Source organism: Eriocheir sinensis, chromosome 61 (assembly GCF_024679095.1).
Source record: "Eriocheir sinensis breed Jianghai 21 chromosome 61, ASM2467909v1, whole genome shotgun sequence".
NCBI lineage: Eukaryota > Metazoa > Arthropoda > Malacostraca > Decapoda > Varunidae > Eriocheir > Eriocheir sinensis.
In genome coordinates this window covers 6,055,687-6,072,636 of record NC_066569.1, presented here as the reverse complement: position 1 = coordinate 6,072,636, position 16,950 = coordinate 6,055,687, and the positions used below count along the sequence as shown (strand labels likewise).

Below are 16,950 nucleotides of genomic sequence, written 5' to 3'. Positions count from 1 at the left end.
TCTCTCTCTCTCTCTCTCTCTGAAGGGTTGCCAAAGGTCGACAAAATTAATTAGTCATTGGCCAGGTATGTACAAGATCCCTGCACAGGTATTTCCTCTCTCTCTCTCATAACCGCGTCACAGGAAGTACCAAAGAAAACACAGAGAGAGAGAGAGAGAGAGAGAGAGAGAGAGAGAGAGAGAGAGAGAGAGAGAGAGAGAGAGAGAGAGAGAGAGAGAGAGAGAGAGAGAGAGAGAGAGAAAGGTAGAAAGAAAGAAAGGAGGAAAGGAAGAAGGAAACAAAGAGAAAAAGAAGGAGAAAGAAAGAAAAGAATGGAAGAAAGAACGAAAAAGATAGAGAAAGGAAAAGGAAAATAGGGAAAGAGAGAGAAAATGAAAGAAAGGGAAAGAATGAATGAATGAATGAATGAAAGCATGACTGAAGGAAGAGGACGAACGAATGAAATAGAGGAAGGAAGAAAAACGTAAAAAAAAAGAAAGAGAAAGGGGAACATTCTAAACTAACATTCTAGCTAACATTCTAAACCTATTCACCAGTTTCATTAAAAAAAAAACCTTCGAGGAAAGTTATTAATTATACTCCTGCCAGAAACTGATCAAAGGAAAAGAGATCAGAGATTGTATCAAAAAAGGACAAAATAATTCATAGATACGTTAACGTTCAAAAACACTCATAATCTTTCGTGAATTTCAACCACCAAACAATATTATATTCCGGGTAGTGTCGATAAGGGTGATATAAATGACCTCCTGCTGGTAAGAGAGCCGGGAAGGACGCGTAGTAATGGGTTTAAGTTGGATAAATTCAGATTCTACAAGGACACAGGCAAGAACTGGTATACTAACAGAGTGGTGGATGAGTGGAACAAGCCTGGCAGTCATGTGGTGAGTGCCAATAGGATAGATTCAGATTCAACAAAGACATAGAGCCAGTTTCACAGTTCCCCATGATGGGTTAGTAAGCTCCCAAACCAATACCAGAAGCTTCGAAATTTTCATGTATAGTGTCTGGTGTTTATATTTAAGTTCACAAATTTGATGAAACTATACAGGAAAAGTCTTGTGTATTTAGTGTGGCATCGAAGACCTCCCCATTTTGGATTGTATGGGATTCTATAGTTTGGTTCGGGCTGTTACGAAGACACTGCATTGGACTGTGAAATCGGCTCATTGGAAAGAATTGGTTTACTAAGAGAGTGGTGGATGAGTGGAACAAGCCTGGCAGTCATGTAGAGAGTGCCAATACGATAGATTCATGTTCAACAAAGACATAGGCAAGAATTGGTATACTAACAGAGTGGTGGATGAGTGGAACAGGCCTGGCAGTCATGTAGAGAGTGCCAATACGATAGATTCAGGTTCAACAAAGACATAGGCAAGAATTGGTATACTAAGAGAGTGGTGGATGAGTGGAACAGGTCTGGCAGTCATGTAGAGAGTGCCAATACGATAGATTCAGATTCAACAAAGACATAGTCAAGAATTGGTATACTAAGAGAGTGGTGGATGAGTGGAACAAGCCTGGCAGTCATGTAGAGAGTGCCAATACGATAGATTCAGATTCAACAAAGACATAGGCAAGAATTGGTATACTAACAGAGTGGTGGATGAGTGGAACAAGCCTGGCAGTCATGTGGTGAGTGCCAACACGATATATACATTAAGAACAAGATTAGATGAATTCATGGATAGTGAGGTTGGGTGGGGTTAAGTTCACAGGAGCTGCCTTGTTTAGACCAACCGGCCTCTTGCAGACTCCTTATGCTCTTATGTTCCTATGTTCTTATGATAGCAGCAGGGGATGAAAGCGTATGCCATTTTCTTTGCCTTGACTTCGTGGCACTCAAAAAAGAAAACTGTACTAACTTTATAAATCAATTGCTATCCCGTTTAACTTCGTAGAGCAAGAGTAAACAGTTCCTTCGGTCTTTCATTAAATAATTTGGTACACTAAACTCGATCCAAGTCCCATTTGTGTCGTCCAACTTCATCATGCAAGAGTTAAGCATCTTCTATTTCGATATTTTTCAATGGAATAACAAATTAAACCCAGCAAGCTCCATCGCTGTGACGTCCAACTTAATAATGCAAGTTAACGAATTTCAACGCTATTCATTTATCTTTCCTATGGTATATTAAATTAGATCCAACAAGCCCCGTCGCTGTGTCGTTCAGCTTTATAGTGCAAGAGTTAAAGTTTCTTCATTCCTTCATTTTGCATCATTGGTACACTTAACTAAACATATCAAGCCTATTAGTATGCCGTCCAGCTTCATACTGCAAGACTAAACAGGTTTCTCTATACTTTCATTCTTTTTTTCACCGACAAACAAAACAAAGGCCAGCATTGTAATTTCTAAGCCGTCCATTTTACTCATGCAAGATTTAACCAACACCTTCACCTTTTCATTCTTCTTCAATGGCATCTATACTAGTCAAAACCCAGCCAATCCGTTTCTAAGCCGTCCAACTTCCTTATGCAAGAGTTAACCAGTTTCTTCTCTCTTTCATTCGTTTTCAGTGTACCTTGAACCAAAGCCACCGAGTCCATTCCTATGTCATACAACTTCCTAATTCTGAGAGTTAATTATTTTCTCCATTCTTACATTCTAACTTAAAAAAAAAGGAAAAAGGAAAAATATCAATAAAACTAAAAAATAAAATGAAAGTAACTAGTAATGTATCAATGACCGGATGAAAAAAAAAGCCCGCGTGTCTGTCTGTCTGTCTGTCTGTCTGTATATCTGTCTATGTGTCAGTGTCTGTGTATCAGTCTGTGTGTGTGTGTGTGTGTGTGTGTGTGTGTGTGTGTGTGTGTGTGTGTGTGTGTGTGTGTGTGTCTCTCTCTCTCTCTCGACTCATCACTATAAAAGGCAAGCGAGACAACTTTAACGCATTTACAAACAGAAACAAAATCTTAAATAAATAAGATTAGGCAAAACGACTCTCTCTCTCTCTCAACACTAATTTTCACAGATATGCCCAAATTTATGAGAGAGAGAGAGAGAGAGAGAGAGAGAGAGAGAGAGAGAGAGAGAGAGAGAGAGAGAGAGAGAGAGAGAGAGAGAGAGAGAGAGAGAGAGAGAGAGAGAGAGAGAGAGAGAGAGAGAAGTAAGAAAACAGAGAGAGAGAGAGAGAGAGAGAGAGAGAGAGAGAGAGAGAGAGAGAGAGAGAGAGAGAGAGAGAGAGAGAGAGAGAGAGAGAATGTTGACGGATGCCAACTCTTCCACTCATCCCATTTTCTTTCTCTCTCTTACTGAGGAATACTTCAACAAAACGTGAATAATAATAATAATAATAATAATAATAATAATAATAATAATAATAATAATAACAAAAGTACAAGACAAAATAATAACAACAACAACACAGCACACAGCAAAGCAAATGACCAATAGCAAGCAAAGAAAAAATATATGAATGAATTGAAAAAGTTAAATACAATAATAGAAATAAGAAAAAAAATAATCAAGTTACCCATTAAAGACGAATAGAAAACGTAGGCAAATCGGAAGAAAACGGGATGACAGACATACTTGGATAACGGGAGCTGCGCAGAAGAGTGCGTGCCAAGTCGTGTTATGCGCAGGGCACGTGCTTTCTCCTATATCCCATCTCCCCTTCCTCCGACTCCTCTTTTTCCTCCCCCTCCCTTTCCTTTTTTTCCATCTCTTCCTCTCATTTTGGTCCTCTCTTTTCCTCTCCTTCCTTTACTTTGTCTGTCTCATCTCTTCCCCTTCCTTCGGCTCCTCTTTTTCCTCTCTCTCTTTTTCCTTTTCTTCCATCTCTTCCTCTCATTTCTGTTCCTCTCTTTTCCTCTCCTCTTTCATTCCTTCCTTTATTTTCTCTGTCTCATTTCTTCCCTTTCCTCTTTTTCCTCTCTCTCCCTTTCCTTTTTTTCCATCTCTTCCTCTCATTTCTGCTCCTCTCTTTTCCTCTCCTCTTTCATTCCTTCCTTTACTTTCTCTGTCTCATTTCTTCCCTTTCCTCTTTTTCCTCTCTCTCCCTTTCCTTTTTTTTTCCATCTCCTCCTCTCATTTTGGTCCTCTCTTTTCCTCTCCTCTTTCATTCCCTCCTTTACTCTCTCTGTCTCATCTCTTCCCTTTCCTCTTTTTCCTCTCTCTCCCTTTCCTTTTTTTCCATCTCTTCCTCTCATTTCTGCTCCTCTCTTTTCCTCTCCTCTTTCATCCCTTCCTTTACTTTCTCTGTCTCATTTCTTCCCTTTCCTCTTTTTCCTCTCTCTCCCTTTCCTTTTTTTCCATCTCTTCCTCTCATTTCTGCTCCTCTCTTTTCCTCTCCTCTTTCATTCCTTCCTTTACTTTCTCTGTCTCATTTCTTCCCTTTCCTCTTTTTCCTCTCTCTCCCTTTCCTTTTTTTTCCATCTCCTCCTCTCATTTCTGGTCCACTCTTTTCCTCTCCTCTTTCCTTCGTTCCTTTACTTTCTTTGTCCCATCTCTTCCCCTTCCTCTTGCTCCTCTTTTCCGTCTCTCTCCCTTTCCTTTTTTTCCATCTCTTCCTCTCTGGTCCTCTCTTTTCCTCTCCTCTTCCACTCCTTTCTTTACTTTCTCTATCCCATCTCTTCCCTTTCTTTCTGTTCCTCTTTTCCTCTCTCTCCCATTTCCCTCTTTTCCTTTTTGTCCATTCCATTTCCTCTGCCTGATTCCCTTCTCTCTCTCTCTCTCTCTCTTCCCCTCCACCCTCCTTTTTTTTCTCTTGTTTCCTCTCTTTAATGGGAAGTAAATATAGCCAGGAGGAGGAGGAGGAAGAGAGAGAGAGAGAGAGAGAGAGAGAGAGAGAGAGAGAGAGAGAGAGAGAGAGAGAGAGAGAGAGAGAGAGAGAGAGAGAGAGAGAGAGAGAGAGAGAGAGAGAGAGAGAGAGAGATGGACGTTCGCATTTAAATCATATTACCATTATTATTTCCATTATTATTCTCACCATCATCATCATCACCATCACAATTTTTACATTAGTTATCTGCTGAAAGGCAAAGAAAAAAAAATATCAAAGTCATACCGAAAAAAGTAAGAAAAATCCACAAAAAACGGGAAACCAACAACTCGTTTTCGTTCACGGTATAAATTTTCAAGCTCTCCTTCTCGCCTTTTTCAATCCCATTCCTTTTACTAACACATTCCATAAAATAAAATAGTCTCCCCGATAAACACCAACCCTCCCTTCTAAAGAAAACGGGGAGGGAGCTTGATTCGCGTTTTCCTTAATTAAGAGAGGGCTGATGGAAACAGACTTTTCTTCCCGTTTTCTCTTTAATATGAAAAACAGAATAGTAATCCTTAAAACAAATCTCAACCTTCAGACCACATTTTCTATCTTCAAAGAAAATGGATGACGGAAACTCCACTCCCGTTTTCTTTAATAAGGGGTGACTATAAGGGACTCAACTTCGATTTGTTTCTCTTGTCATCAATATTTCCCGTTTTTCATCGTCAATATTTAGAGAACGGCAACCTTCAGACTAAATTCTCCCTCTTAAAAGAAAACGGAGAAGGGAAACTTGACTCGTTTTCTATAATTAAGGGATGACTGAAAGGAACTCGGTCAGATTTTTTTTCCTTATATTTCATCAATATTTCCTCCTTTTTTCATCAGCAACGTTGAAAACATTCCCTATCAAAAAAAAAACGGGGGAAGGAAACTCGCTCACGATTTCTTTAATGGATGACTGAGAAAGAATAAACTTCCCTATATGTCATCAATACTTCCCCTATTTCGCCATCAATATTTAGAGATCAGTGACATTCAAACCAAAATTCTCCCTTTTCATAGAGAACGGAGGCAGGGAGCTCGACTCACGTTTTCTTTTTATGGATAACTTCAGGAAGCTTAACTTCATTTTATGTCTGAAACATTTCCCTTTTTCGTCATCAATATTTAGAGATCAGTGACCTTCGAGCCAAATTCTCCCCTTTTAAAGAAAACGGAGGCAGGGAACTCGACTCACGTTTTCTTTTTAGGGATGACTTCACGAAGCTTACCGTTGACCATTTTTACACTTTTACATTATTTATCTTTCGTCCAAACGGGAAAAGTTGACACCTGTTCCTGACCTCACCTGCCCTAATCAGACCCTCCCCGCCCTTGCCTCGTCCTCGCCACACGCTTGCTAGTTCTGCCGACCCCTGCGACGGTCCGTGTGCGTGTGTGTACGTGTCTGTGTATGTGCACGGAGGTACGACGCACACACGGCCATACATGCATCCGCACACGCTTACAGATTATCACTGCTAGACATGTTAGACTACATGTCCGTTTGTCTGTTAGTTGTCTGCTAGTCTGTTAATATGCGCGTCTTGGTGTCTGTGCATCTCTCTCTCTCTCTCTCTCTCTCTCTCTGACTCCGTCCAAAATACACACCCACCCACTCACACGCTCCCCGCCACCCACCATCACCACCCATAGACACCCACCCACCAGCCAGCCAGGCAGCCTTGTACACACACACACACACACACACACACACACACACACACACACGTACATGGGCCGTCTTTGCAGCGCGGCCGCGGCGTGGCTGGGGCAGTGGGCCAGGCCGCGTTGGAGGTGTCGTGCCGCCTCCTGCTGTGCCCCCAGCTGCCCCGTTCCCTGCCCCCCCTGCTCCTCCTCTCCCACCTCCTCCTTGCTATCTGCCTTGCCTGGCTGGTGAGCGGCGCGTGACGTTGTGCCTTCACAGAGGACGCTGAGCGGCGAGCAGTACCTGCTGCCGCTGCCGGGCCGCCGACAGCGCCCGTCGGGCCGCCAGGAGCTGCTCTACACATCGTTGCTGCCGCCCGCCGGCCCCACCAAGCTGCCCTTCGCCGACGCGGCCAACGGTGACCTCGACGACCCGCCCTCCTACAGCAGGTCGTCGCGCGCAGGCTCCATCTGGAGTGACGTGGACCCCACCTCCGCCAGCCTGTCGCGCCGAGGCACCCGCGACCTCGACGCCATGTCGTCACGCCGCGGCTCCGTGTGCCACAGCCTCGCCGACGACGGGGAACTGGAGCCGACGAACGTCATCTACCGGCGGCCGACGAAGGACGAGAAGGAGGAGTGCGGCATCGACTACACCCCCGCGGTGCCCTTCAACCCCGTGGTGCTCGACGACGTGGCCGATTCGGCGCCGCTGTGCCGCTCGGACACCGTTGCCAAGTTGCTGGACAAGTACTCCAACTTCTCGGTGCACAGAGAGTTCGGGCCCGGGGCGCGCGCCGCCAACGCGAGGCGCAGCAAGAAGGGAAAGGACGTCAACGGCGTGAGCGAGAAGCGCTCCAGCAGGAAGAGCAAGCGGGGGGAGCGCGGCGACAAGGACGGGTACGGCGCGCCCTCCCGCAGCAAGGGCAAGAGCAAGGCGCGGGAGGAGCCGCTGGCCATCACCTTCCCGCGGGACCGGGACGCCAACGGGTCCCGCTCCAGCACGCCGCTGTCCTTCAGGGACGGCAGCTCCGCCCTGCCGCGGGAGGGATCCGTCCTGGCCCGCGACCGCGACAGCTCAGGCATCAACGGCCTGGAGGAGCTGGAGCGCGAGCTGGACGCCATCCCGCGCCGCGCCCTCAACAAGCCATTGCGCGTCTCCAAGATCCTCGAGGACGACGAGGACGACGACGAGCCCATCCTGCCCATCCAGCGGCGGAAGTTCAAGCCGCCGCTGCTGGACGAGCTGAGCAGCGCCGACCCGGCGGGCGACCGGCCAGGCGGCTCGGCGCTGCAGCGGTACCGGGAGCGGAAGGCGCGTGAGGCGGGGGACTGGACGGAGGAGCCCGAGGGCAGGGCCGCCAGTGTGCTCAAGGACGGTGGCGCGGCGCCAGGCCTCGGCCTCGGTGGCCTCGGCACCCCCAGGGTCGGCGGCGGCTATGGTGGCGGATATGGTGGCGGCGGGTACGGCGGTAGTGGCTATGGTGGCGGCAGCTATGGTGGTGGTGGTTATGGTAGTGGTGGTTATGGTGGCGGTGGTTATGGTGGCGGTGGTTATGGTAGTGGTGGTTATGGTGGCGGTGGTTATGGTGGTGGTGGTTATAGTGGAGGTGGCTATGGCGGCGGTGGCTATGGTGGGGGGTACGGTGGTGGCTATGGTGGCTACGGGAGGGGCGGGTACGGGGGAGGCATGGGCGGGTACAGGGGCGGGGGCTACGGCATGGGAGGCTACGGAGGAGGGTACGGAGGGGGGTATGGTGGCGGTGGCGGGTATGGTGGAGGCTATGGAGGGTATGGTGGAGGTGGAGGCTACGGGGGCTACGGCGGGGGAGGGTACGGAGGGGGGTATGGCGGGGGCTACGGAATGGGTGGGGGCTACGGGGGAGGGTACGGCAGGGGCGGCCCCGGGGACGGGTACGGGGCTGGTGGCAGCTTCGCCAGCCGCTACCTGGGCAACGACGGCCCCAAGGTGGCGCCAGTGTTCGGGGTGACCGGGGGCGCGCCGCCCCCCAGTCTTGGCGTCGATCCGCTGCCCGGAGCCGCCCCCCTGCCCGGGGTCACGCCGCCCCTCGGGGCCACGTCGGGCCTGGGCGCTCCTCCACCCGTCGGAGGCCTGGGCGCGGGGAGCCTGCCGGGGTCCGCCACCCTGTCGCCGCGGCTAGGGGATGACGCACGCAGTCGCCGCAGCGTCACGCCCATGGACGACGACCGGCAGCGCGCCAAGCACATCGCCAAGCAGTACCTAGGGGGCTCCGCGCCGCGCTCCACCTGCCCCGCTGTCAACCGCATACTGGGCGACGACGATGACGACGACCTCGACTTGGGCGACGACACCAACGGTGACGCCGGCGAGGGGTCGTCCGAGGAGTCGTAGGCGTGTCAGGCTGCCGCCATGTCGCCGCCACCGCCGCACCATGCCACGCCACGCGCCACCTTGCTGCCGCCCCCGTGCCCGCCGTGGAGTCATCGCCGCGAGTGACTCAAGGCGAGTCGTGCCGTGACTCACGACTCACGACAGTGCCGGACATGACAACTGATGATGATGAACATGAAGTTCCAAGGAGAACGCGTCGTCGTCCCTGTAATGACAGTGTCGGGGCCGCGGCGGCAACACGTGGGCCGCGAGGGGCGCCAGGCCGGGCTGTACAGACTCAGTAATCCGTGACAGCGTGCAGCAGCCACTCCTCCAGGCCGCTGCCGCCCCCACCACCACCACCACTATCTCCTGCTGCTGCTGCTGCTGCTCTCATGTTTATTATTTTGTTTCCCTGTCACTCGTCCCTTCATTTCCGCCTTCCCCAACACTCTCCTAACGCTTGAGTCGCCCACGCTGAGAACACTTGGAAAGACACTCGATTTAGAGCGATATTTTGGTGCGCGTGTCACCCTGGCGCTGATTGGCCCACGCGCCCATGACGTCACATCTGAACCCTGCTCACATTGGCTGAGGCGGCGGTGACGTCAGCAGCGAGGCCGATCAGTCCACTAAGGGTCACGGCATCCTTCGTTTTGATGTTATTTTCGACATTACAACCTCACATAGCTTTATTTACCCCTGTCCCTCCGTCGCCCCATAGATAAGTGTTAACATATCACACGAGGAGAACTGACAAGGCAAGGGCGTGCCACCTCTGCTTTAAAGGGCCAATCACGGGCGTCCACGTCCTCACTCTGGCTCCTCACACCCGCCAATCACGACCCTGGACGTCTGCCAATAACCTTTTTCTACCCCAAACTAAACATACGTATAAATAAATAATAAAATAAATAAATAAATAAATAAAAATGGTCATCCAGCCATTTCTGTACAGGTAAAAAACACGAATAAATAAAGAGTAAATAGTTAACTAAAACAAATTAAAGCAAAATAAAACAATAAAAACAATACTGGCCGATTTAAAGCAAGATGATGCCCTTAATGAGGTTTAAATGTCCGTCCTGTATGTCTGTAAGTGTGTGTGTGTGTGTGTGTTTGGGGATGTATGTACACCTGCCAGACGTACACAGGTGGTCTTGTTTGTACATTATTAATTAAAATGAATGAACCTGGAGTGCGGGTTGTCTCATTACCACAGAAAACGGGAAGAAGTGAAAACGGGAACTCAAGGAAAATAGAGGGTTAAAAGGCATAAAAACTGAAAACGGGAAGAAAAGAAAACGGAACCTCGAGGAAAATGGAGTACAAAGAAAAATTAGGCATAAAAATAGAAAACGGGAACAAAAGAGAAAACGGAAACTGAAGGAAAATAAAGTAAATAGAAGAAAATGGGTATAAAACAGAAAAACGGGAAAAAGAGAGAACGGAACCTCAAGGAAAATGAAGCAAAAAGAAGAAAATGGGCATAAATACAGAAAACGGGAAGAACTGAAAACGGGAACTGAAGGAAAATGAAGTGAGTAGAAGAAAATGGGCTTAAAAACAGAAAACGGGAAAAATTGAAAACGGGAACTGAAGGAAAATTAAGAAAAAAAGAAAAAAATGGGCATAAAAACAGAAAACGGGAAAAAGTGAAAACGGGAACTGAAGGAAAATTAAGAAAAAAAGAAAAAAATGGGCATAAAAACAGAAAACGGGAAAAAGTGAAAACGGGAACTGAAGGAAAATGAAGTAAAATAATAAATAGGCGTAAAAACAGAAAACGGGAAGAAATGAAAACGGGAACTGAAGGAAAATTAAGACAAAAATAAAGAAAATGAGCATAAAAAAACTAAGGACAAGATTGGAACCAGAAAATACAAAACTACAATAAAGAAATGAGAAAAGAATACTGATAAAAAAAAAAAGCTTAAGAGAAAATTCTGGAGATTGATAAATAGGCCTAGAAAAATTGGAATAGAAAACGAAAGCTAGATAGAAACAAAATTTAAAGTACAATACAACAAATGAAAAAAAAATACTTCTGAAAAAAACGCGAACTTAAAGAAAATTGGATAAGAAAAAATGAGCGAAGGGTATAACGGAGAAAGAAAACGGCATACAAGCGAAGAAAATGGGAAAAAGACGATTTATGAGAGAAAACGGGTTACGGTGAATCCAGAATCTGAAAAAAAGACGGAAACTTAAGAGAAAACTGTGAAATACATGAAGAGAGAGAGAGAGAGAGAGAGAGAGAGAGAGAGAGAGAGAGAGAGAGAGAGAGAGAGAGAGAGAGAGAGAGAGAGAGAGAGAGAGAGAGAGAGAGAGAGAGAGAGAGAGATAGAGAGAGAGAGAGAGAGAGAGAGAGAGAGATTTACATAGAAAATCAGACCACACAGACCCCATGGTCCAGACTTGGTGGTCTGTCCTTAAACCTAAGTGATTTTACATTAATCAGAAGACTCCAAAAGAGAGAGAGAGAGAGAGAGAGAGAGAGAGAGAGAGAGAGAGAGAGAGAGAGAGAGAGAGAGAGAGAGAGAGAGAGAGAGAGAGAGAGAGAGAGAGATAAACACGACAATTTAACAACGAAATGACAAACAAACATAAAGGTAGACATTCATTAATAAAAACTCCACCACAGACAAACGATAAAGATAAATAAATAAAAACATAAACAGATAAATGAATAAAGAAAGATAGACAGAAAGAAAGAAAAAAAGAAGAAAAAGAAGAAAAAAAAGAAACCGGGTGAATGAATGAAAGAAAGATAGAAAAAAAGAGAGAAAGAGAGAGAGAAAGAAAGATCAAGAGCTGCATAAACTGATAAATGAATAAAGAAAGATAGACAGAAAGAAAGAAAAAAAAGAAGAAAAGGAAGAAAGAAAAAGGAAGTGAGTGAATGAAAGAAAATAGAAAGATAGAAAGAAAGAAAGATTGAGTAATAGACTGGCCACTTAAGAAAAAGAGCAAGGAAGTAAAACATGAATAAATAAGAAGAAAGAGGAGAGAAAAAGGTTAAATAAAAAAAGATAAACAAACACAGGAAAGCAAACGAAAAAAGAAGAAAAAAGGAAGAAAAAAGAAGAAAAAAAGTATATAACTCAATACGTGTCCTCCCTTCCCCCAATAATTCTTCTTTTCTTTATCCCCCAAAACAAAAGAAAGGAGATGACGGAAAAGAAAAGACAGAGAAAAGAAATTACGAAACGAAAGAAAAAATAAAATGTGAAAAAAGTAGAAGCTGAATAGACGCATTTGTTGACCCTCCTTCCATCCTTGATTTCTTCCGTTATTCGTCTGGTATAGAAAATGGGAAAGCAAAAATATATCCTTGTCGCCATGAAGAAAAGGTGACGTAGAAAAAGAATGAAAAAGAAAGAAAAACGAGTCATTATTTTCTTTTATCTTCCATCCATGAAAAAAAAATTCCTTCATTGATCTGTTCCGAAAAGGTAAAAATCAACAACAAAACAGGTAGAAAATTGGTAAAATACGGTAAAATAAAAAGTAGAAAGTAGGAAAAAATGTAAAAAATAAAACATGAGAAGTGAAAATTAGAAAACATGAAAAAAAGGTTAAATAAAGAAAAGGAAAAAAAAGATGTCGATATAAAAAAGCCCCCTCCTCCCCCACCTTAAAAAAAATGTAAAAGTTAAAATTAGGAACTAGAAAACGCAAGAAAAAAATGAAAATAAGAAAAGGCAAACATATTTAAAAGAAAAAAAATCCAGAAAAATAAGAGTAATAAAGGTAAGTTAGAGGAACACTAAGGACAACATTCAGTAATAAAAATACGAAGAAAAGGATTTGAAACGACTTTAAAAGAAGAGGCAGGGATTAAGGAGAAGGAAAGAAAGGGAAGAAAAGGAAAAATATAGACTCCAGAAGACACAATAAATGAAAGAAGACATAAAAAATAAGCCAAACCTACACTACATATAACATTCAGTAATAATAATAAGAAAAGGATTTGAAACGACTATACGAGGAGAGAAAAGGATTAAGAAGAACGTAAGAAAGGGAAGAAAAGGAAAAATATAGACTCCAGAAGACACAATAAATGAAAGAAGATATGAAGAATAGGTCAAAGCAACAATAGAGGTAACATTCAATAAGAGGAAATAGAAACAGAATCCAACACTACTAGTCGAGGAGAGAAAAGGATCAATAAGGAAAGGAATGGAAGGGAAGGAAAAAAAATAGACTCCACAAACACACAATAAATGAAGAAATAAATGATAACAAGACCAACAATACGGATGACATACAATAAGAGGAAGAAAAAGGAGATCCAACACTACTTATCGAGAAAAGGATCAAGAAGGAAAGAAACGGAAAAGAAGAAAAAAATATACACTACAGAAACACACAATAAATGAAATAATGAAGATAAACCAAACCAACACTACAGATAATATTCAATAAGAGGAGGAAGAAAGGATTTGAAATGACTATACGAGGAGAGAAGAGGATTAAGAAGGTAAGAACACAGACTCCAGAACCAATAACCCCAAAAATAAAGAAATTAAATAAGAGGTAAGAGAAAACAGGAAGGAGAAAAAGAATCCAATACCACTAAACGAGGAGATATTGAAGGAAAGGAAAGAAAAATATAGACTCCAGAACCAATGAAAAAAATAAATGATAATAGAGGTAAGAGAAAACAAGAAGAAAAAGAATCCAATATCATTAAACGAGGAAAGAAAAGGATTAAGTAGAAGATATTGAAGGAAAGGAAAGAAAAATATAGACTCCAGAACCAATAAAAAAATAAATATAGTAATAACAGAGGCAAGAGAAAACAAGAAGAAAAAGAATTCAACACCATTAAACGAGGAAAGAAAAGGATTAAGTAGAAGATATTGAAGGAAAGGAAAGAAAAATATAGACTCCAGAACCAATGAAAAAAAATGTATTAATAATAAAGGTAAGCTAAAACTGGAAGAAGATAAAGGATCCAATACCACTAAGCGAGAAGAGAAAAGGATTAAGTAGAAGATATTGAAGGAAAGGAAAGAAAAATATAGACTCCAGAACCAATGAAAAAAAATGTAGTAATAATAAAGGTAAGCTAAAACTGGAAGAAGATAAAGGATCCAATACCACTAAACGAGAAGAGAAAAGGATTAAGTAGAAGATATTGAAGGAAAGGAAAGAAAAATATAGACTCTAGAACCAATAAAAAAATAAATGTAGTAATAATAGAGGTAAGATAAAACAGGAAGGAGAAAAAGAATCCAATACCACTAAACGAGGAGAGAACAGGATCAAGGAGAAAGGAAAGGCGAGTCAGGCACTGCAACACGTGGCTTCATCAGTACAGGTAAGGAATCCCAAACAGGTAAGACAGTACTCAATTCCAGGTAAGCCAGGTGTGTGGAATTACCTTTGCGGATATTAAATAAGAGCGAAAAGAATGTCCAATATAGTTATAAGACAAATTAGTAACCTGAGTATGTGTGTGTAAGATTGATACCGATAGATAGATAGATAAAAAGATAGACTGACAGGTAGATTGATAGATAGAGGTGTAGGGAGATGAGGGAAGAGGAGGTGATGGAAGGAAAGGAAGGGGAACGGAAGGGTTGAGAAGGAAAGGGATAGGAAGGGAAGAGATGAAAAGGGGAGAGAGAGAGAGAGAGAGAGAGAGAGAGAGAGAGAGAGAGAGAGAGAGAGAGAGAGAGAGAGAGAGAGAGAGAGAGAGAGAGAGAGAGAGAGAGAGAGAGAGAGAGAGAGAGAGATAAAGAAAGAGAAAGGGAAAGCGATGGAAGAATGAATAGAATGAGGAAGAAGAGAGAAAAGGGTTAGGGAAAGGGAGATAAAGAGGTGAGGAGGAGGAGGAGGAGGAGGAAGGAGAGAGTAACCTATGAACCTGAGATAGATAAATAGATAGACAGATAGAAAGAGAGAGAGAAGGAAGAAATAGGTTACACAAACAGGCAGGTAAGGTGTCTAATTAAACCTTGCGATACACCTTGAGTCACGAGTTCCAGTAAAGACAACAGATGGCACGTTCGGGAGATTGTCTTATTAATGATATTGTCTCAGTGTTGTTTATGGAAGGTGACGGGAAATGAGAGAGAGGTCGATAGATAGAAAGACAGATAAATAGATAGATAGAAAAATAGATGGATAGATAGATAGATAAGGAACAAGTATGATTATATAAAACACAAGGTAAAGTAAGGAAAAATAAAGGTGAACTAAGAGTAGAAAATTTGATAAAAGGAAGAGAAAGGAAGAATTAGAAGGGAGAGAGAGAGAGAGAGAGAGAGTGTATGATAATAGAACAAAACACACACACACACACACACACACGCACACACACACGTACACACACAACCACACAAACCACAAAAATCTAACCACAAAACCTTTCTTACCACCACAACCACCACCAACCACCACTAAAGCAAGCACCACCACCACCGCCACCACCACCACCACCACCACCACCAGCAGAAGACCTCACCCCTGAACCCAAACAACCCAAACAACCCAAAATCTCCCCACCCAAGCAGGAATGGTGGATGGAGGAGATGGAAGAAGCAGGTATAGGAGTAGGAGAAGCAGTAAGGAGAGCAGAGAAGCGGACAGAGAGCGTTATGCAGGAGCAGGAGGGAGCAGAACCAGGCATGACCACCACCACCACCACCACCTCCACCACCACCACCACTTTCACCTTCCTGGCTAATGAGGACTACGCACCTGAGGACGATGACGGCCTACAGGTGGTCTCAGGACAGATTCTCACCTTGATTGATAAGTCAAGTCCTCATAAGTAAGTAAATGAGAGGGAGAGTAGATGAAAGGGAGAGTAGATGAAAGGGAGAGTACAGGTAGAGAGGAAAGGTGTCGGGAAGAGAAGGAAAGGGAAGGGAGGGGAAGGAAAGGAAAGAGAAGAGAAAGGAAGGGTCGAGAAGGAAAGAAAAGAGAAGGGAAGGGAAGGGAGGGGAAGGAAAGAGAAGAGAAGGAAGGGCAGGGAAGAGTTGAGAAGGAAAGGAAAGAGAAGGGAAGGGAAGGGAAGAATGAGGAAGGGTTGACAAGGGAAGGGAAAAATGGAAAGAGAAAGGAAGGAAGAAAGAGAGAGAGAGAGAGAGAGAGAGAGAGAGAGAGAGAGAGAGAGAGAGAGAGAGAGAGAGAGAGAGAGAGAGAGAGAGAGAGAGAGAGAGAGAGAGAGAGAGAGAGAGAGAGAGAGAGAGAGAGAGAGAGAGAGAGAGAGAGAGAGAGAGAGAGAGAGAGAGAGAGAGAGAGAGAGAGAGAGAGAGAGAGAGAGATACAGACAGACAGACAGACTAAGGGTAATAAAGAAAGGGGAGAAGGGAAAGAGAGGGGAGGGTGGAGGGTACATGAGGAGGGAAAAGGGAAAGGGAGGAAGGGGAGAAGGGGGGAGAGGTAGAAGGGGAGAGAGGGAGAGGAAGAGTAACCAACCCCAGGGAGCGTCTACAATTACAGAGATACATTAGAAAGCTACTCTCTCTCTCTCTCTCTCTCTCTCTCTCTCTTACTCACTCACTCATTCTGTTTTGTGACTCGAAGAGGGAAGGACACACACACACACACACACACACACACACACACACACACACACACACACACACACACACACACACACACACACTCATCTCCCCTCACACTTCCAATAGACATCCTCTTCCCCTCCACATCCCTTCCCTTCTTCCCTCCCTAAATCTTTCCTCCACCCCCATCGCCTCCTCACCTCCCCCATGCATTCCTCCCCTTCTTCCCTCCCCTCCCCCTACATATCCTTCCTTTCTCCCCTGCACCCCCTTCACTACCTCCTCAATCTCACCCCTTCACCTCCCCCATACATTCCTCCCCTTCCTAAACACATCTCCTCCCCTTCTATCCTTCCCCCTCACACAAACACATTCTCCCCATCTTCTCCCCACCCCCACCACCATCACCATCACTACAACCACGACCACCAACACCACTACCACCACCACCACCTCCCCATCATCATCTCCCCCCCCCACCCCCACACAGACGCCCCAGACTGGAGGAGGGTGAGGGGGGAGCCACGCACCTCTTGGACAACTCCGCGGCCAAGCACAAGATGGCAATTAGACCTAAGAGGAACCACCCCGACCCACGATCAAGAGGACATGACACCGGGGAGGAGAGGTAAGAGGAAGAGGAAGAGGAGGAGGAGGAGGAGGAGG

At 44.8% G+C, this 16,950-nt stretch overlaps 2 protein-coding genes across 7 annotated transcripts in view; both read left to right on the top strand.

Moving 5' to 3' along the window:
* The window catches only part of LOC126986249 (uncharacterized), a 22,300-nt gene extending 12,341 nt beyond the window's left edge, over positions 1 to 9,959 (top strand). The window contains exon 2 of the mRNA XM_050842226.1: positions 6,689 to 9,959. Within this exon, the coding sequence (XP_050698183.1) occupies positions 6,689 to 8,782 (2,094 nt within the window). The 3' untranslated portion in view covers positions 8,783 to 9,959. The remainder of the gene's footprint in view (positions 1 to 6,688) is intronic.
* The window catches only part of LOC126986248 (obscurin-like), a 269,280-nt gene that overhangs the window by 45,435 nt on the left and 206,895 nt on the right, over positions 1 to 16,950 (top strand). For 4 of the 6 annotated variants that reach the window (XM_050842220.1, XM_050842221.1, XM_050842225.1 and 1 more), the window contains exons 4-5: positions 15,178 to 15,545; positions 16,775 to 16,912. In XM_050842220.1, coding sequence (XP_050698177.1) covers positions 15,178 to 15,545; positions 16,775 to 16,912 — 506 coding nt within the window. The remainder of the gene's footprint in view (positions 1 to 15,177; positions 15,546 to 16,774; positions 16,913 to 16,950) is intronic. The other 2 variants (XM_050842223.1, XM_050842222.1) reach the window with 2 other exon arrangements.